General features: G+C 38.4%; 2 protein-coding genes across 8 annotated transcripts in view; one reads left to right on the plus strand and one right to left on the minus strand.

The window, feature by feature from the left end:
• Positions 1 to 6,880, plus strand: part of ERO1B (endoplasmic reticulum oxidoreductase 1 beta) — a 64,470-nt gene extending 57,590 nt beyond the window's left edge. For 4 of the 6 annotated variants that reach the window (XM_070471043.1, XM_070471046.1, XM_070471047.1 and 1 more), the window contains 2 exons: positions 3,867 to 3,923; positions 5,479 to 6,880. In XM_070471043.1, the coding sequence (XP_070327144.1) occupies positions 3,867 to 3,923; positions 5,479 to 5,497 (76 nt within the window). In that variant the 3' untranslated portion in view covers positions 5,498 to 6,880. The remainder of the gene's footprint in view (positions 1 to 3,866; positions 3,924 to 5,478) is intronic. The other 2 variants (XM_070471044.1, XM_070471045.1) reach the window with 2 other exon arrangements.
• Positions 6,881 to 10,376: 3,496 nt separating this feature from the next.
• Positions 10,377 to 21,409, minus strand: part of GPR137B (G protein-coupled receptor 137B) — a 57,110-nt gene continuing 46,077 nt past the window's right edge. Inside the window, exons 6-7 of one of the 2 annotated variants that reach the window (XM_020888332.2) lie at positions 17,582 to 17,706; positions 10,377 to 16,023 (exon numbers count right to left, since the gene is read on the minus strand). In XM_020888332.2, coding sequence (XP_020743991.1) covers positions 15,909 to 16,023; positions 17,582 to 17,706 — 240 coding nt within the window. In that variant the 3' untranslated portion in view covers positions 10,377 to 15,908. Of the gene's footprint in view, positions 16,024 to 17,581; positions 17,707 to 19,676; positions 19,809 to 21,409 lie in introns of those variants that run through there. The other variant, XM_070471049.1, reaches the window with a different exon arrangement.

Here is a 21,409-nt window from a genome sequence, read left to right on the forward strand (position 1 = left end):
TTTCCATTGTGTCCCTATCTATTTGCCATGAAGTGATGGGACTGGATGCCATGATCTTTGTTTTCTGAATGTTGAGTTTTAAGCCAGCTTTTTCATTCTCCTCTTTCTCTTTCATCAAGAGGCTCTTTAGTTCTTTTTCAGTTTCAGCCATAAGGGTGGTGTCATCTGAGTATCTGAGGTTATTGATGTTTCTCCCTACAATCTTGATTCCAGCCTGTGCTTCATCCAGCCCGGCATTTCTCATGAAGTACTCTGCATATAAGTTAAATAAGCAGGGTGACAATATATAGCCTTGACGTACTCCTTTTCCTATTTGGAACCAGCCTATTGTTCCATGTCCAGTTCTAATAACTGTTGCTTCTTAACCTGCATACAGGTTTCTCAGGAGGCAGGTTAGGTGGTCTGGTATTCCCATCTCTTTAAGAATTTTCCACAGAGGCTGTTTTACCTTTTATTGTTCTCTAGAGAGTACTGGACTCAGGGTTAGATGTTAGCATTCTGGAATCCTGGCCCTGCCATTTACTGGCAGCATGAGTTCAGGTACATCATTCCTTTCTTCCAGTTTGTTTCCTTTCTCTGTACCGTGAAGATAAGTAAAAATCTTTCCCGTGGAGTTAACATGAAGATAAAATGAGGTTCCATGTGACACTTTTAAAATAATTACAAGATGCTCTCTGAAGTCCATGGCAGTAGGGGTGGTGGTGATGGTAATTTACAAACACCACTGGATGTTCAGTGCTCTAGTATGTTCAGTACTTAAAAGTCTGTCTCATTTTTTTATGACTAGAGTAGATGTGAGAAACCTTTCTTTTCTTAAGGGTTATGATACTCAGGGTGGGATGGTTATACAAATAAGGAACAACCTAATTTAGTCACCCTTATCCTCCCAGGGAAAACAAATCACAGCCATCTGTTTTTTAAAGCTCTTTTAAAATATTAATCTTTCTCTACCCTTAATTATTAAAGTAATTCATGGTCATTATATAAAATTTAGAAAAACATGTGAAAGAATAAATTAGTAAATAAATGTAAAAATCATCCATATGCCTACCACTTAGGACTATTTCAACATTTGTTGTATTTTTAATGTGTATTTTCTCACTACTTACACATTTTGTATACTTGATCCTTCTTTACTTGGCATTATGTTGTGATCATTTCCCAATATTATTTTTTAATAAGCATTATTTTTTTCCTTAGGGTATACTTGATATATATAGCGTTATATTAGCTTCAGGTGTGTACCATAATAATTCGGTATTGGTATAGGTTGCTCAATGATCACCACAATAAGCCTACTTAACATCCATCACCATACATAATTATAGAATTTTTTTCTTATGATGAGAACTTCTGAGATTTACTCTTTTAGCAGTTTTCAAATACATAAACACTGTTTTTAATATAGGCCAATATTCTGTTACATGAACATACCAAAATTTAGCCATTCTTTTTTCTCTTTGTCAGGTTTTAGTTTCTTTCATGTATATTCTATACATTGCTTATTTTTTTCCTTTAAAAATATTATAGTTACTCTTAATAATTGTTAAGCAGATCTGTTCATTGTATCTTCCACCTGATTATCAGTTCATTTATATAGGAAATGATTTTGGCTGCACTAACCACACAATTATTGTGTTATACTTTGGGGAGTTTGTGCACTCGTTCTTAAATGAACTGGGAGTTTTCTTGGTCTAACAACCTATATAATACAGTTCTACCTCAGCTAGGGCACCCAGCACAGCATTGCTTTGTCCATGATGCTAGTGCGCAGAGACATACAGTGAGCGCCGTTTTTGGTTCTGGCCACAGAATGCTGGGAAATGTGTTTTCTTTATCTTGAATACTCTGCAAATGTCTTTCCTACACTAGCAGCCAATTTTTGATAGTGTCAGCATTTCTATCGAATGGTTTATTTTCCTAGGTACAAATAGAAAGGGTATTAAAACCTGTTGAGTCTTACAGCACATTTCAGTCTCCCTCTGAAAGTACCAGTGAAGCAGTAGGTCGATGCAGCCATGCTGTGTCTGTCTGAGAGTAGTAACAGGGAGTGTGGGCACACTCTCCCCGTGTCATGACGTGTGAGCTCTCGGATGCATCGTCACAGAGACTCAGGTCCCACACAGTGCTGCTGAGTCTGTACTCTCCTGGTAAAATGTTAGCTTGTATAAAACCTTGAGTTTTCTGATGCTCTCCATTTTTGTATCTACATCAGACTTTGAGCATACTTTTTTCAACTGCTGCTCTTTACCGAGCTCTCTCTCCTTTAGTTAAGGGCCTTGGTCTCTACCATATCTTCATATGTATTTTGATAGTTTTTTTTTTTAATGGATACTTTGAGGTACAGAATATGATTTTACACATTTATTTTGCTTAATAATATTTTCTCCTTATAAACACTTTCACTTCTCTACTATTCTGAGGATTTGAGTAAGAATTCATTTTCTGTTTATCTACAGCTTGTTAGAGTATAAAGAAAATGTTTTTGAGACCATAGAGAACATAGATTTTTTTGAGAGGCCGAATGGTCCTGGGATCTGATGAGCTGGTTAGAATCCTACCCAGTAGTTGAGTGACCCTGAGAAAATTACTTGATTTATTTAAGCCTCAGTGTTCCTAAATGGGCGTCCCAGGTGGTAATAGTGGTAAAGAACCTGCCTGCCAATGCAGGAGACCTAAGAGACGCGGGTTTGAGCCCTGGGTTGGGAAGATCCCCTGGAGAAAGGCATGGCAACTCACTCCAGTGTTCTTGCCTGGAGAATCCCTTGGTCAGAAGAGCCTGGTGGGTTATGGTCCATAGGGTCGCAAAGAGTCCGACACAACGGAAGCAACTTAGCAAGCACAGTGTTCTTAAAATGTAAAATCAGGATTAATTTTATCTACTTTGTAGAGATTTTTGTTTTGTTTACAATTAATGAGATTACATGTGTGATGGGCTCAGAACATTGCCTACCATACCTTAAGCTCTCAATATAAGAAAAGTTATTACTTATGTACCTAAAGGCGGTCAAAAAAAAAAATAATAAAAATAAAGGCTCAGTACTGTTCTATATCATCTTAAGTTACAGAAAGAAAAACGTTAGATTTCTATTGTGTAAACCTGAACTGTACATAAGGATAATTGAGCTTATAGAATTTCTTTTTTAATGATTCGCATTTCAGAGTTTTACTTCTGAGTTTGGGCTCAGAAGTATTTTATTCATTCAGTCAGCCAGCCAGTAATTATTTATTGAACACTATAAATATGGGTCCCTGGAGAAGGAAATGGCAACCCACTCCAGTATTTTTTGCCTGGGAAATTCCATGGACAGAGGAGCTTGGTGGGCTACAGTCTATAGGATAGAAAAGCTGGATACGAATAAGTGACTAACAACAACAAATAAATACGGGTGGCTGGAGGGCATAGGGATTCAACAGTAGACAGATGAATAGAATCTGTACCTTTGTGTTAAAACAGATCAGTGTTTGTGTTAAAACAAATCCATGTTTGGGGAGCAATAAGAAAGAATTGGATATTTATAGAGGAGTGTGCAAAATGAATTTTTAAGGCCAAATGTAAATGATTTGGGATTCTTTATTATAATGAATTATCATATCACTGTTCCCATCATTGATCTAGAATTTGTTGCTAATAGGAAGTAACTTTGCCCCTTCTAAATCAAAAGTAACAAACTACAGCTCAGTTTTGCCAGTCTTTAATAATTATAGCATATGCTTTAAAAAATGGAAGCTTCATTGTTCAGTGTTGTTTACATTATTTTATTTTCGATTTGATTTCAAATTATAGTCCATATGACAGCATCAGTAATATGAAATGTCTACACATCATATTAGCTGTACTAATATGCTTTTTTCCTCTCTTGTAGGCTTTCTACAAGTATAAGAGAGTTACAGAACTTCAAAGTTTTATTACAACACAGTAGGTAATAGAGGCTTTTATATGTCTAATTAGAGACATAAAGTGACTGTGTGAAGCCTTTTTAGTCTTGGACATTTCAGCAAAAGAAGACTATTCAGACTTCAAGAATTCTGAGCTCTTAAAGAGAAAATTCAAAAGTTCACTTGAATATTTATGCTTCTTAATAGATTATCAACTAGAGATATTTATAAGTGAAGTATATACTTTTAAGACATGTAAGTTATACTAATTCTGTGTTTAATTCCATGTGTTACCATCTGTTGAATATATTCTGAACAGCAGAATATCCACAAAGAATTGGCTTTGTGTTTATTCTGTTCTTTATTTCCAGTAGTCAAACTTAAAAATGTCTATGTCTCCGTCTGAGTAACACTGTTAACGGTCTGTTATGGAAAAGGAGAGCTAGAGAGCAAATGATGCTTAGGGCGGGTATCAGTAACAAAAATTTGTCAATGATTTTTAAATGTATTTAGCCTTGCCTAGCTTGGTGTGTCACCATCTATCATATGGAAGTGTCTGAGTGACAACTGACCCTTTCAGTGTATAATTACAGTCGTTAGTTAAGAATTCCCAAGACGTCAGTCTCACTGGTTTTAAGATTTTTACTTGCTGTTGTTGCTGTTGTGTTTTGGTGTGAAGGTGAATAAACACCTTCAGCGAAGGTGAGTGAGTGCGGTCTCCTATGCTACCCACCAGAGTGGCTGTGCCTGCAGTGGGCTGGCTCAGGAGGATTCTTTACTGAGAACCTAGAAACCAGTTTCTGTTGGTTTTGTGTCTCTTTGCCCCTACTCCACCTTTAGAAATTTTTGTTTAAGAAAACAAAAATGGCATAAATACTTAAGTTTCCGTATTGATAAAATTTGAATGGGATTATATGGATTTATAACACCAGTTGGAAACATATACACAAAACTTACTATTTTAAAGTAAGCATTTTTAAAGGATTTTATTTTTGAATACAGTCTATGCAATCCTCTCTCAACCTGATTTTCTTTGGTATTTAAATAATTAGTTCATACTTGTGTAAGCTTCCTTTTTCCCTACCTTTTTTTAGTTCTTTGTATATAAATGAACTTGCAACTTGTACCAACAGATGACTTTATAAGTCCTAAACTGTCATTTTCTAAACCTGGGATTTAAATATCTTTAATATTTAAAATATTGATTATTGTTAAAGGTGTTAGTGTATATATAATGTGATTAATTTGAAAGGTTGCATCTGTGTAGAAATAATGCGGGTATCAGTCTTTTATGAAGTAAATAAGTGCTCTTAAATCCACATCTTATCCTGCCAAAGTCTGAAATGTCCTCATTGATGGTTTAGTGGCATATTTTAAATTGTACTTAGTTGGTTCATCCCCCCTTTAAAAATATGTAGCTATCCCTTGGAGGGATATGGTTGGGGGGGAGTAAGAGCTCACTAGTTATTTCCTTACCCAATTTCTAACCCTTGTAGACCTGGAGTTTTCATGTTGTTGATGGTGGTGGTGGTATATTTTTGTTGAATAAAACAGACTGATTTGGTTGGAGCCTCCTCCACTTTTTCTTTTCATTTTTAGGGATACAAGTACTGTCTGATGGGAAAGGGGGAACTTAAGGTAAATTTGTCTAAAAAGTTGAATATCTAGGTAATCTTTCTGGTAAATTAATAAGAATTATTCTTAGTGTTTTTCAAAGTCTAGGAAATGTGAATGTTTTGCACTTTGTTTATTATTACTGTAAGTTTAAAAATCTTTTTGGGAAAAAAAAAAATCTTTTTGGTAGTGTTACTTCATCATTCTCCCAGTTAAAGATAAAGGCTGTTATTTAAGTTCTACATCCTGGAAAAAACCTTTGGTCATTTCCATTTGTTTTCTTTACTGTGATTTGTTTCAAGCTTAGTTAAAATTGTGTCTTAGAGTGAGTTCTAGGGATTAAAAAATCTAGTTAGGGTAAAATATTCTTTTAAAGGTTTTAACAAATCTTTCACTATCAAGAAAATAGACAAATGAAGTAGTCTTAAGTTGAAATATATTTGATTAACTTTACCATAAATGAGGTTGTGGTGGGGGGGAAACCTACATTTTTGTGTATGTGTGTATTTCTTAAATTAATGTGATAGAAATCTCTGTTTTGTGACCCTGGTGATGTTTTATGATCTCTGTGATACAAACTTTTTTTCAACTCCTACTTTTTATTGTGAAGTGATATTAGAGTACTGACTGCATTGTGACAATGCTTGGCTGGCAATACCTCTTGGCATTTTGTCTTTATCTCATCACCTAATTTAAAAATCCAGCACTTGATAATATAACTAGACAGAAATGATTGTACCAGCTGATAAAGTAATGAAAATGAAGAGAAGGAACATATTCCTTCCTTCAATAGCATTGAGTTTTTTTTTCCCTTAAGTGACATCTGTGTAAATTAGAAATACTCTGTATTAAAACTGATAAATGTTTCTCTTGTGTTGATTCTTAGATTATGAGGAGGATCAGACAGAATATTAGTATGGTTTTTTACAGTTTTGAAATTTGATAAGTCATATGTTTTATTTTGACACTTTAACGTTGTGAATTGTTCAATACTTGTAATCTCTGTATGTCTATGAAACACTGTGCCATATTCTCCAACTTTACCTAGGTGCCAATGTATATAAGCAAGGACAGCTATTTTGATCTCCATCAGCATTGCCTTCATCTGGAAATTTGGGAATAGTTCACAGTAAACTTCCTAGCAGTTTTGCAAACTGAAGTACCTGCAGAAACCATAGCTATTCACCAAAATACACAGACTGGGTGCATGGTATCATGGAAATTATTTGGTAAAACAAAAACAACACAGACACATACCAGGTTTATGTGTATTCTATTTGAAGTAACATCTACAGGTGCAGCTTTGATTTTGAACAGAATTCCAAATGATTTGCTGTTGTACCCACAAGATTATAGAAAATGTGAATTAAAGTAAATGTTTCTGCAATCTTCTTATCCTGTTTTTTTTAAACCCCTTTTAAATGTTTCCTTTTATGAGATGAAAATTTGGTTACAATTGGTAGAGAAGGGAGAAAATAAGTAGTCTGTGGTGGTTTCCTTTTTAAAATCATAATTGCAAGCATTGGCAGCCACTGTTGAAGGGCTTTGCATGGGTTTTTTATCTTCTCAGGAGCCCTAGCAGGTAGGTACAATTACTTCTCTGTTTTTAAATCAGAAAACCAAGGAGAAGAGAGGCTAAGTAATTTGTCCACAGTCACATTCCAGTTTGTGGGACTAGAACTTGAAACTACAAAGTCTTACTCTGGTGCCTCTGCTCAGAATGTGGTATATTTTTGTTATTTTAGAAACTGGCTTATTACCAATCAACTAAAACTTAGGGAGATTTTAGTATCTTTTGACTTGTACTGAATCTCATAAAGCTTTTATGTATTTTATTTAATTTTTTGAATAACTAATACATTCACATAGTTCAAAACCCAAAAAATGTAAAAAGCTATACAGTGGAATGTCTTCTTTCTGTCTTTGGCCCGACTTTCCATACTGCACAGCCTTCCCCCGCCCTTACCACAAGTAACCTCTGTTCTTGGTTTCTTATATTTCCATCTATACATTTTTAAGGCATTTACAAACAAACACAAATGGAAAGTCTCATTTTTTCCCTCACTTTTACCCAAAGAGTGGTGGTATATACATACTGTTTGCTTTTTTTTCACTTAGTTTTTCTTGGCAGTCTTCCCATGTCAATAGATAACTTAATCACTCTTCTTTTTTTAAGGTAACTGCTTAGTATTCTACTGTATGAATGTACAGGGCTTCCCTCATAGCTCAGTTGGTAAAGAATCCACCTGCAGTGCAGGAGACCCAGTTGGATTCCTGGGTTGGGAAGATCCCCTGGAGAAGGGATAGGCTACCCCCTCCAGTATTCTTGGGCTTCCCTTGTGGCTCAGCTGGTAAAGAATCCACCTCCCATGCGGGAGACCTGGCTTCAATCCCTGGGTTGGGAAGCTCCCATGGAGAAGGGAAAGGCTACCCACTCCAGTATTCTGGCCTGGAGAATTCCATGGACTATATGGTCCATGGGGTCCCAAAGGGTTGGACACGACTGAGTGACTTTCACACTTCACATATGAATGTACAATTGTTTAGTTAGCCAGTCTTCTATTAATGGGTATTTAGATTGTTTCCAGACATTCTATATATGTCATTTTACACATATGTAAATATGTACTTGTGGTCTAAATTCTTGCAAATGGAATGTTTAGGTCAAAGACCATGTGCATTTATAATTGTGAAAGATATTAGTATATGCCCTCCACAGGAGATGGTTACCAGATGACACTCGTGCAATTTAAAATAATGCCTGCTTGTGTACAACCTGACCAACATGAGTATTATTAAAATGTTGGATTTTTGCTATCCTGATAAGATGCAAAATTATATATCAGTGTGTTTTAGTTTTTTCCTTATCACAGGTAAGGCTTACTACCTTTCATTTGTTTAAGGTTTATTGTTTATCTGTATAATTTCCTTTTGTGTTTGTATCTTTTCCCCATTTTTCTACTGCACTATTGATCTTATCAATTTCTAGAAGTGTTTTATTTGTCAGGGATATTAATCCTCTGGGGGCTTCCCAAGTGGCTCGGTGGTAAAGAATCCACCTGCCAATGCAAGGAGATGTGAGTTTAATCCCTGGGTCAGGGTTAATCTCCATTCCCTGGAGAAGGAAATGGCAACCCATTTCAGTATTCTTTCCTGGGAAATCTCATAGACAGAGGAGTCTGGTGGGCTACAGTCCATGGGGTCGCAAAGAGTTGAACACTACTGAGCATGCCCACCCCTGTTAATCCTCTGTCTACAATAAGCTGTACACTTTTTTCCCCCCAATTTTTTGTCTATCTTCTGACTTTGCTTATGGTGGTTTTGTCATGGAATTTTTTAAAATTTTTATGCAGTCTAACTTACTGATTTTTTTAGTGACTTCTGGACTTTGATAGTTAAGAATGCCTTGTTCACAGCAATAGTTCCATCTATATGTTCTTCTAGAACATTCATGGTTTTATTTTTTTAGATCTAAATTTTGATTCCTTGGAGTGTATCCTGGTATAAAGTGCAAATTAAGTATCCAACCTATTTTTCTCCCAGATGATTACCCAGTTATGCCAGTACCATTCATCTTTTCCTCACTAATTTGTGATGCTATGTGTAATCATATCTAAAATTCTAGGTTCTCTATTCCATTGGTCTGTTATTCCTATACCTGTTCCACACTGTTTTAATTACTCAGGGCCTAGGTTTTAATAGCTATTGCATTCGTCCCCGTCTACCCCCACACCCCTTTAAAATAATTTTTTAAACCTGTTCTTATTCCATTAAAGCTTCAAAGAAAAAAAAATCCTTTAATATATGAATGATGCTAAAACTCTGCCCACCTCAAGTGTTTGGAGGGTTGCACTTTTAACCACAATATGTCACTGTCCTTTTTATACTTCACTTGATAAAAAATCTACTTTTTACTATCTGCTGTATTAATCACATCAGTATTCTATTTGTCAGTGCCCAAACAGGTAAAGACAAAGAGACAGAACATGCAGTTGAGACTCAGCTTCTAAGAATGATTTCAGAATGATCTTTGTATACAATCCTTACTTGCTTTTTTATTCCGTTATGGATTCTTTGTACAAAAGTTAGATATCTGTCAAAGATTCATGAAAAAACAGGGAGGGGCCCTTAAATGAGCATTAAACTTATAAAATCTATATGCAGTGGATAAAAATTCAAGTGTAAGAAGTCACCTTTAAAAAACCCCAATAACTTGTCAGAATAATAGGATCTGAGTATTCGCTCACTCTTCTAGGAGCTGGACATATAGCAGTGAACAAAACAAATACCCCTGCCTTCAGGTAACTTAAGAATACCATAACCTCACTGGGTTATATCTAGTTTATAATAAGAATACACCCAGAGAAAGAATACAGTTGACCCTTGAACAACATGGGTTGGAACTGCATGAGTCCACTTGGAAACAGGTGGGTTTCCTTCAATATATACATAGGGGCTATAGCACTACCTAATGTGTGGTTGGCTGAATCTACAGATTTGGAACTACAGATACAGAGAGCTGATTATAAAGTTACACATGGATTTGACTCCGTGGGGCTCAGCCCCCACTAACCTTCGTAATGTTCAGTAATCCACTGTATTTTAATAGAAGAGGAATAGGTAACATAGAAACTTGTCTAGTGGAGAAGGTACCCTCCATGCCCAAATCACGGGACATGCAGACATGCGGACAGTGACTGCAGCCATGAAATTAAAAGACACTGGCTCCTGGGAAGAAAAGCTATGACAAACAGCATATTAAAAAGCAGAGACATCACTGTGCTGACAAAGGTTTGTATAGACAAAGCTGTGGCTCTTCCAGTAGTCATATATGGATGTGAGACTTGGACCATAAAGATGGCTGAGTGCTGAAGAATTGATGCTTTCTTTTTTTTTTTTTTTTTTTAAGACAGAAAGGTATTTATTAGAGATTATTAGATAAGCATACACAATCTCCAGGAGGTCACAGACACAGGGGTGGAGGTCTCTGCCAGGATGAGCAGCTTCCAAGGCAAACACCCACCCTCCCCATGAATTGATGCTTTCTAATTGTGCTAGAGAAGACTCTGGAGAACCCCTTGGACAGCAAGGAGATCAAACCAGTTGATCCTAAAGGAAATCACCCTTGAATATTCACTGGAAGAACTGATGCTGAAACTGAAGTTCCAATACTTTGGCCACCTGATGCAAAGAGCAGACTCATTAGAAAAGACCTTGATGCTGGAGGGCAGGAGGAGAAGGGGGCTCCAGAGGATGAGATGGTTGGATGGCATTACCGACTCAATGGACATGAATCTGAGCAAAATCCAGGAGATAGTGAAGGACAGGGAAGCCTGGTGTGCTGCAGTCCATGGGGTCTCAAAGAGTTGGACACGATTGAGCAACTGAACAACTGTGTGACTGAATCTTAGTGTCTGCTTGAAAGTGCCATCAATTTGTCACAGATTGATTAAAATCAATTAAAACAATCTACCTACCACCCCTTGGCCAGGGCAGAGTCAGCATTCACCACACATCATTCTAATATTTAAGTTTTCCATGCTGATTTCCTTCACAGACCACATCTCCAAATGGTCAAGTGTTCTGTTCTTTTTGACAGGTTTTCAGTCTGCAGGCCTGAAGCCCAGACTCTGGACTAGTGAATGCACCAAGGGATATATAGTGGCATAAACTGAAAGGTGCTGGTAAAGCAGCACCTGTTTATGCTAAATGTACCCCATTTATACTTCAATTAATCCTTTCAAGGGTACTTATGACTGCAAAGAGACAGGACGGACTGTTGTAGCTTAGCAAGGTTCATGGGAAATAGAGGGTCAGAGTGACAGGAATCAGTGGAGAAAGAGGCAGATTTTGGATGTCATACAGGATAAAAAGAAACAGGTCACAGATCTAGCTGAAAAGATCAGGCCGCTCATCTGAAGTTTGGAGAGAGCTTTTAAAGTTCAGAGAATCTGTTCTACAGATGGAAGAGTCTAATATTCTGCATGGCAGGGCAGCCTCTGACCTGTCAAAAGAACGTATCAGAATTGGAGGATAAAGAAGGAACGCTGGCAAGGAAAACAGAGGGGAGATCCAGCCACAGGTCAAGGGACAGAGGGAAGGAACCTAGCTTTAGAGAAACCAGGCAGATACCATTAGGAGCTCTTGAGTCAATGGGCTTGCAACTAGGGACTCTGGCTGCCAGGTCATCAAGTAGGGGCTTCAGTCTCAGAACCCCACTGGGAATGAGCCCACATAAATGCCCAGGCCCAGAGGACCTGGGTGATAGGAATGGGGAATGCACAGTTATCCAGGCTGGGGGCACATGGACGACATGACCTAATGTTAAAGTATTTTGACCCTTTGATGCAAGGGCTCTTGATACGTGCCTGCTTAGGGGCAAGAGCAGGGTTAATGTAAGGACTGTGCTGACTGGACCCAGAAATACCAAGCCCAGGGTTTAGCACATAGTAAGTGTTAATTCCACTTCCTTACCCTCATTGTCCCTTAAAAAATATGTTAAATGTTTCCTCACTTTAATCAGTTTGTTTGTAGTCTGAGAATTCCACTATTTAGCTTGATCATTTCCAAAAGCTCCTCCATCTGTACTATGAAAAGTCTTAAGTAATATTACACACAGTTAACAATGCTTTTAATTAACAAAATTCTCACCTATATGGGATAAAAATTAGAAATACATATTAGATGTGTCTTTGATCAGCCTTATGCTAGTCTATATTTTATCATGCAATAATCAAAAGCAAAGCAAATTAAAAAAAAAAGTTTCTTGGAAATCTTGACAGCTTCAAATATTTAGACCCATTTAGTTCTAATACAAGTTCATCTTTATTGTCAAAAAGTAAAAGCAATATTTTTGTAATACTTAACTATGTAAATGTAAATGAGAACCTTTTTCTCGGAGTACTTCTCACGCACTAGGATTTCCTAATTCTTACTCTTTTCCTCTTAAACAGGGGTTAATTGTTCAAGGCCAACAAAGAGCAGTTCATTTGGATTTTGGTAGAGAGAAAATTTGGGGATACATTAGCAAGTGTGACTGATGTAAGCAGCTAAACACAATAGCCAGCATAGTTATTAACACTGCCTAACATATTCAAGAAAGAACTGGCACAGCTAAATGTGACTGATGTGTGTATATTGTCAGAATCAAAACTTCTTAGAGTTCACAGTTGTGTGTGAACACACTAGATGTTTTAATCATCAGCTCAATTAAATGGGTTCACTGTAGAAAGGGAAAAAAGCCAATGGAAGATATCTACAGGCAGATCTCATTTTACTGTGCTTCATGTTACTGCACTGCAGATACTGCATTTTCTACAAATTGAACGTCTGAGGCAACCCTATGTGGCTCAAGTCTTCCAATGCCATTTTTCCAACAGCATTGGTGTCTGTCACACTTTGGTAATTTTCACAATATTTCAAATATTTTTCATTATTACTGTCATTGTAACATGTGATCAGTGCTCTTTGTTACTATATCGTTGAAGATTAAGATCATGGTTAAAATTTTTTAGCAGTGAAATATTTTTTAATTAAGGTATGTGCATTGTTTTTTTATATAATGCTACTGTGCACTTAAAAGTATAAATGTAACTTTTAAAAAAATATAGACCATTGTTATTTATTGAATTTGTTACAATATCGCTTCAGTTTTTTATGTTTTGGTTTTTTGGCTACTCATCGTGTGGAGTCTTATCTCCCTGACCAGGGAATGAATCCTCGCCCCATGCAGTGGCAAAGCTCTAACCACTGGACATCCAAGGAAAATCCCTAATTTTTTATGCACTGGGAAACCAAATTTGTGATTCATTTTTTTGTAGTATTTTTCTTTACTTCAGTGGTTTGGAACCACACCTGCAATCTCCAAGGTCTGCCTATACACAAACCAGTTGGCATTCTTTAGACAGTTAACTCCATAATTAATCCTATTGTGTATATTTCCAGTGGATGCACAAGAATATCCATATGCAGCCTTTTAGTGTTGAATCAGACTTAGCTAAATGATGGTACAAAATTTTTGGTGATATGGCCTCTACCCCATTCTTAAAACTTTTACATTATGGGTGGGGAGGGGGTAATTTCATCATGTTGCCTTAAAACAAGAGGATATTTGGGTATTTTAGAACCAATAATCTCCATTTCTTGTCTTCTCGTGACCTTTAGTATTTCACCTAGGAGTAGGGCTGTTAGTGTACTTGGCAGCACAAGTAAAAAGAAACTTAAGGGAAACTTAATTTTCCTTTCCATACCATACGTGCAACATTTCAGAGTAAAAGTGATCATTTACTATGAGAGAGAGTTTGTTACAATCACAGTTTTTTATATTCTAGATGTGTTTACAATCGTACTTTAGCATTACTTTTGAAAGGGAAGAGAAAAATAGGCACTTAGGACATTTTTATCTTTTCCAATAAAAATAATAGTTCAAATAATACTAGCAGCTTAATCATAAAAACAGACTATCAGTTAATGCTGAGTATTTCAATCTTCCTACCAATAACAACAGAATAATAAAATATTTGTATGTCATAGGATGAATATAGGACTTGTATGATTTTAGTAATGTTTTAAAAAATATATCTACCCTTCAATGACCTAATACTGAAGAACTGCAGTACCTCCTGAAAGCATGACTTAGAGGATTTTTAAGCATTTTCTGAGTCTGCGTTTGAATTCTAAGTATCATTAACAAAAATAGTATGAGAAGTAGGGTGTTCTTAAAGCTATTTAGAATAACAGCTTATAATATTTTAAGGCAACCTGAATTATCAGTGCAAATTTTGCTTCACTGTAGAGTTTTCCCTGGCAGTAATTATTTTAAATATGTGACCCAAATTCTTCCACATATTGGAAAGCAAAGAATTTGTTGTGTGATTATGCAGGGTGAAGGTATCCCATACACAAGAAAAACCCTATTGTGACCCACTGAAAACTCGAAATTCTGATTTTAAATACCATCAGGGTAAGAGAAACAGACTTGATCCCTATGAAGTCAATGCCCAGAGATAAGTTATTTCTGAAGGTCAAACTGGGAAGTAAGATATCAGAAATGGGTTTCTCCGTGAGGACAGAACTTAACTAAGCTCCTTTTCACCTGCCCCTCCCTCTGTCCCAAAATATGGTACTTTCTCTTTGGTAAAGATACTTCCTCAGTACCTTAACCCCCCTGACACAGCCATGTACAGCCTTTTATTATAGGCAGTTTTATACCTGCAGGTCATATATATATATATATATATATCGTCTTGGAGATCTTTAGAATGGCACTTATGGTTGGGGAACTATTTTTCTGACCTGTGCTTCACTTAGATGAAAGACAACTTACAAGTAGCTGTCTGGAACATGCCCTTTTCCATGACTTAGAGGCAGGCTTCATGCTATAGAATATTGCAATGCTACCATTAATATCTTTTTAAACATGCAGCTTCCAGTAGGCTGCTTGCAGAGCTACTTAAAAAGAAAGGGTATAATTTTAATATGGTTGGAAACTAAAATAAAACTCTTAGAATTCCACATAGACGTTCTGGCTCAAAGATGCAGGGATATCTGTTATTCATCCCCTCTTAAGAACTTCTTTGTTCAGTCACAAATGTTCAGTAAGGTGGAAAAGGTGCAGTCTTACTGAAGTTTCGAGGTAATGGCTATTAGATTCACTGGGCTGACAAACTATGCAAAAATCTCTGAATACAGATGAGGAGGTTTAATAGTGTAAGTCAATTCTATCCATGTTTTTAACGTTATCAACTTATCACTGAAGTGTGTACATCAGCACCCTGTTGAAAGGAGGATTAAATTTTGGCAAAATTTAGGAGATTCTTTGAGGAACCAACCATCTGTGCTTTTCAACACTGTAAGGAACCAACTCCCTACTGTAGTCTGCTGACATTATGCTGCATTAAAATTTCAACACTTGAGTTGCAATTGGCTTCCTAGATGTCAACTATACTTAGAATCTAACAGAATCTTAGTGACCTGACGAGGTAAGGGTCTGAGGAATACTTTAGTCCAAAAGCCTTTAAAAAAAAAAAACAAAACCATCAGACTATATACTGTATACTTTTAAAGTGAATTATGCATAAAAGTCTGTGCAAACTATGACATATATTGCAATAATATTCTCAAAAAATCCTAGAATATTTTAGCATTAAGTTATATAAAATACATCTTTATAAAAGTACAGAATTTTTTAAAGTTTAAATTATACTCACGGAATAGGCAGCCAGGCTCACTTTTTAGTACTAAAATAAGATTTTATCAATCTAAATTATTGCTTAGTCCTATGGAGCCATCAGAAACCTGCAACAAATTCAAGTCCTATTTCTTAAGGAATCATGCCCTAAAAATTCAGCTGTCATTAAGTTAGTCCTTCTGAAACATTTCAACTGAGGCATATCTTCCATAGAATTGTACTGATGCTACCCATGGCTTGGTTTGTCAGGATCCAGAATTGAGTCTGGTTGTAAAGTTCCTACTTGTGCCAGGAAGCTGTTCGCTGTTTGTTGTCCCCAGTCGTAGTAGTCTGGAGCAAAACTTGAAAAGGAAAAGAGAGATTTCAATGACTTGAAACATTATGCTGACTGTTGATGACATGCCTATTTTAGGTTGACAGAAGTGGGCTTCTGTACAGATAATCCTAAAGCTTTTCAAGGTAGTTTCTTGAAGTGAGTTTCCCCACACCACAGTGCTAGCTATGCACAGTGGCTAGAATACCTCCCACAAAAGTCACCTCAACTCTTCAGGGCCTGGAAGAGTAGTGTTACTGATATACATAGTAATACCAATCACTATGTGTATCATAATGCTTTAGCCACAAATTGTATCTGACTCCTAATGAAGAGTCTAACTCACTACCAGTGTGTTTTTGGACAAATAACTTTTGTGCCTCAATGTTAATATCTGTTAGGATGGGAGTAATATTAGGAACTAATTTGTTGGGCTTTTGTGAGTTAAACTTTTAGAACTGTAAAACTTTTAGAACATACAGTATCGTAATATACAGTCACCACTCAACCATGCACATTGAATTATTGGTGTTCTATTACTGTTTTCCTCTATGTAATGGAAAGGTCTGGCAGGTGAGGGGTTAGGGCTGCTCCAGCAGATACAGGGGGACATAAATAGGGAGCCGGCACTGCAAGGGGGTGACTGGATAAGAGGACAGTTTTAGGGAGGAGACTCAGGACACCTTTGACTTCAGGAAGTCCTTCTAGTTCTCCCTTCCTTATCTGTGTTCTTTAGACCTTCTGACCAGATGGATGGTTCTGCTCTTTTTCCCTAATACCATCTTTTCCTCTATCTGACCAGGATGTCTGCACTCCCTGAGCGGCTGCGAGAGCAAGGTGTTCTCCCAGCTTTTCCTGAATTCTCCTGTGCCTACAGTAAGGGCTCGTTTCAGACTTCTTATGAGGTTTTCCAAGGATTTTACTATTGGTAATAAAGAGCAGAAAAGCAAGCATATCCTCTCTCTATCATTTTACCCCAGGAGGAAAAGAATTTACCTTAAAATGTTAATGACAGGTCTTTAAATTCACAAAGGATTACATTAGACTGGCTTTCACTGCAAAAAACCCCACTCGGCCTGAAGCTGTCCTTTCATAGGAACAGCCAGCGGAGTGCTTCTGGAAGGAGAGAGGAGCTTGGCAAGCATGAGGTCGACGCTTTCAGCTCCTCTCTCCCCTGCTGGCCTTAAAGCCCCAGAGTGAGAGGGGACAGAGCACTGGGCCGTGGAATGTGGCTGAAACGTCCCTGGGCTGGGGCAGGGGGAGCAGGAGGGAGAGCACGGGGCAGAGAAGAGAACCCAGGAGCTACCCCACCTCCTGTTTGCAGACCGTGACCACAGCCTGACCTTGGCAGACGGTAAAGCGCATGGTCCCTGGGGGGAGGGTCTCGACTGGCTGCGGTTAGTCTCACCACTCAGGTGTTTCCCCCTCCTTTTTCTGTCTGCCTCACCTCCCAGCTCCAGGGTTTTAAGCAGGCCTCCTGCGTCACCCCCCACCCCCCCGCCCCCCGTTTAGTTTGAATCTATCTCATTGGCTGGGCCCTCCGCCCCCTAGCCCCGCCCCCCAGTAGGAACTAGGTAGGGTCTTACCTTCCCTGAAGACCCTGGGGGGCAGTGTTCCAGGCAAGGTCATCATCGCTGTCATACCTTCGAGGGTTGTCAAAGAAGTAAGATCTGGGGCCAAATCCATGGCTGGGGACCATTCCAGGGTTTGTCTGGAGGGACAGTTTAATTGTTCAGTGTACTTTCAGTCACTGTGCCTCGCACAAGGCAAAGATAAATAACATCCCTTTCTTGCAGGAGACTAAAGATGCTGTATTCAGCTGAGTGCAGGCACCTGTTCAGCTGGAGTGTTCACTTCAGTTGCTTTGATATTGAAGAGGATTAACCTTTTCTCTTATCGGTATGGACAAGCAGAGTTCTGCCTGAAGCAGTGAATTGTTGTTGTGTTAGTCACTTGGTCTTGTCTGACTCTTTGTGACCCCATGGACTGTAGCCCACCAGGCTCCTCTGTCCATGGGATTTCCCAGGCAAGAATATTAGAGTGGGATGCCATTTCCTTCTCCGTGGGATCTTCCCGACCCAGCGTCGAACCTGGGTCTCCTGCATCGCAGGCAGATTCTTTATAGCCTAAGCCACCAGGGAAGCCCCACAGCAATGAATTATCACTGTTTTAATCCCTCACAGAAAAACTAGACAATACCCCAATCAGCCAAACTAGACAGTCCCAAATAAGATCTAAACCTGTATAATCATGTGGGCATTCATAGCAATGAATTAAAATAATGAAATGATGAAATTTTAAGAGTTTCTTAGCCAGTTTATACACTCTGCCTCTCCTGTATCTGTCCCCAAGCTGAGTTTACTGCTTAAGAAAATCACAGTTACCCACAGGGCGCTGGTTCTAGGACCCCACACAGTTACCCAAATCCAAGGATGCTGAGGTCCCTTTTATAAAATGATACAGTACAGTCAGCCCTCAGTCGACGCGGCCTCCACATCTGTGGATTCAACCTAGCCTTTGTCTGGCATCTTTGTCCATATCACTGTGGTCCATTTAAAAGTTAACCAACAGAGTTTGAAAAAAGGTTATTATAGGATGGGTATCTATATGTGAATTTCTGCTTTTCTAAGGCTAATCTAGCCAAACACAGGAAGCAAAGCAGAACTTATACAAGGTGGAACACCTTCAACTTTACTGTTTGTAGCAGTTCAAGAATATCTATACATAGAATGAAGTTGAACCCTTACAGCGCACACGCATACAAAAAGTAACTCAAAATGTATCAGAGACCTAAACATAGGAGTAAAAACTATAACACTCTAAGAAGAAAATATAGAGGCAAATCTTCATGACCTGGCAAAGAATTTTTAGATATGTCACCAAAAACAAGCAACAAACCAAAAAACATAATCTGGATTTCATCAAAAGTAAGTGTTTTTGCTTTAAAAGATACCATCAAAAATGTGAAAAGACAGCCACACAGAGAGAAAATATTTGCAAGTCATGTATCTTACAGGAGTATCTAAAATATATAAGAACGCTTACAATTCAATAGTAAAACTACAACTCAATAGGAAAAAGTCAACTCGATGCAGGGAGCTCAAATCAGGTGCTCTGTGACAACCTAGAAGGGAGGGAGATGGGAGGGAGGTTCAAGAGAGAGGGGACATATGTATACTTATGGCTGATTCATGTTGATGAATAGTAGGAACCAACCCAACATTAAAAAAAATGTTTAAGTGGGCAAAGGATCTAAACAGCCATTTTTCCAAGGAAGTTATACAAATGGCCAAATAAATACATTTAAAAAATGCTTGACATCTGTAGTCATCAGTGAAATGCAAATTAAAAGACAAAATGAGATACCTATCACGGTGTCCAGGATCAAAAAGCCAGATAACAGCAAGCACTGGGGAGGATGTGGAGGAAACGTCACTATGGGGAATAAAAACTCTCTGGCAGTTTTTCAAAAAGTTAAACCTAGAATACCAAATGACCCAAGCAATTGTCCTGCTAGATCCATACTGAAGAGACACGAAGACCTATGTTCAAACAGAAACTTGTAATGAATATTTATAGCAGCATTATTCATAACAGTCAAGAGATAGAAATGACCCAAATGCGCATCAGTGGATGGATAAACAACATGTGGCATATCTGCACAATAAAATACCAGCCATAAAAAGGAATGAGGTACTAATACATACTACGGTGTGGATGGACCTTGAAAACACTCTGCCAAGCGGAAGAACCAGTGACAGAAAGTGGTATGCTATATGATCCCATTCTTATCAAAGTCCAGAATAGGGAAACCTGTAGACACAGAACGGAGATCAGTAGTTGCTTGGGGACAGGGGGATGGGGCATGGTAGATAAAGGGTATGACGTTTCTTTCTCAGGTGATAAAAAATGTTCTAAAAATGGTGGTGATAATTGCACACACCTGAATATATCAAAAACCATTTAACCACACACATGAAATGGGTGAACAGTTTGCTGTATGGAAATTATATCTCAAAGCTGTTTAAAATATGTGTATTTAAAATACATGTGTGTATATATACACACACACACACACACACATATAAAATGGAGATACTCAAACTTTACAGTGCAGTCAAATCACTTGGGGTGCTTATTAAATTATTTAAAATGTAGATTCCCAGAGCCTACCCTGAGAGATTCTCAACTGAGTCCAGGACATGGCCTAAGAGTCAATACTTTCACCAAGCAAGCACCCCTTGGGGTTCTGATGTGGATCCGAAGAACCACACCTCTACTACACTGTTACACTGGCTCCAGTGATGTCAAGTATAGAGGCTTGTTTATACCCACTGTATTCTGGATACAAATGGCAGAGAACATTTTTTAAAAACACCCCACCTGCAGGATGTGCTCTTTTAAAAGTCAATGAGTATTAGTTAAATTACAAGTTTCTCCCCCAAAGAATATCTGACTTTTTTGTCAAATTACAGAAGTTACAGATTGTTATTCAGTTGCTAAGTCATATCCAACTCTTTGTGACCCCATGGACTGCAGCACTCCAGGCTTCCCTGTCCTTCAGTATCTCCTGGAGTTTGCTCAAACTCATGTCCATTGAGTGATGCCATCCAACCATCTTATCCTCTATTGCCTCCTTCTCCTCCTGCCCTCGATCTTTCCCAGCATCAGGGTCAAAGTTACAGATAGTAATAGGACTATTACTGAGTCATTAGGAATTTAGTTTCTTCTCCAAACCTTATTATGCTGAGGAAAGCCACAGTGCAGGACAGAATTAAAATCATGGACCTGACTTCCATTTCAATACGGTGGCGTAGAAGGACGTGTGCGCATCTCCTCCTGTGAAAGCACCAAAACTGCAACTAGCTGTTGAACAACCACTGATAGCAGGATGCCAGAATCCACCAATAAAAGATACCCCACATCCAAAGACGACAAAGCCACAGCAAGATGGTAGGAGGGGTGCAATCACAATGAAATCAAATCCCATACCCTGCCAGGTGGGTGACCCACAGACTGGAGAAGAATACTACCAAAGTTCTCACACTGTTGTGAAGATTCTAAACGCCATATCAGACTTCCCAGCCTGGGGATCCAACATAGGGACTGGGAATCCCCAGGGAACCTGGCCTTGAGGGTCAGCAGGATTTGATTATAGGACCTCAAGAGGACTGGGGGAAATAGAGACTCCAGTCTTGGAGGGCACGAACAAAACTGCGTGCACCAAGACCCAGAGGAAAGGAGCAGTGACCCCACAGGGGACTGGACCAAAATCCCTGCTAGTACTAGAGGGCCTCCTGTGAGGGCGTGGGCTGGCAGGGGCGTACCACTGGGTCAGGGGGCACTGGACGGTCCCTGTTGGCATAAACCCTCTTGGAGTTTGCCACTAACCATACCATAGAGCCCTTAGACCC

The sequence above is a fragment of the Odocoileus virginianus genome, chromosome 7 (genome assembly GCF_023699985.2).
Source record: "Odocoileus virginianus isolate 20LAN1187 ecotype Illinois chromosome 7, Ovbor_1.2, whole genome shotgun sequence".
Taxonomy (NCBI): Eukaryota; Metazoa; Chordata; class Mammalia; order Artiodactyla; family Cervidae; genus Odocoileus; species Odocoileus virginianus.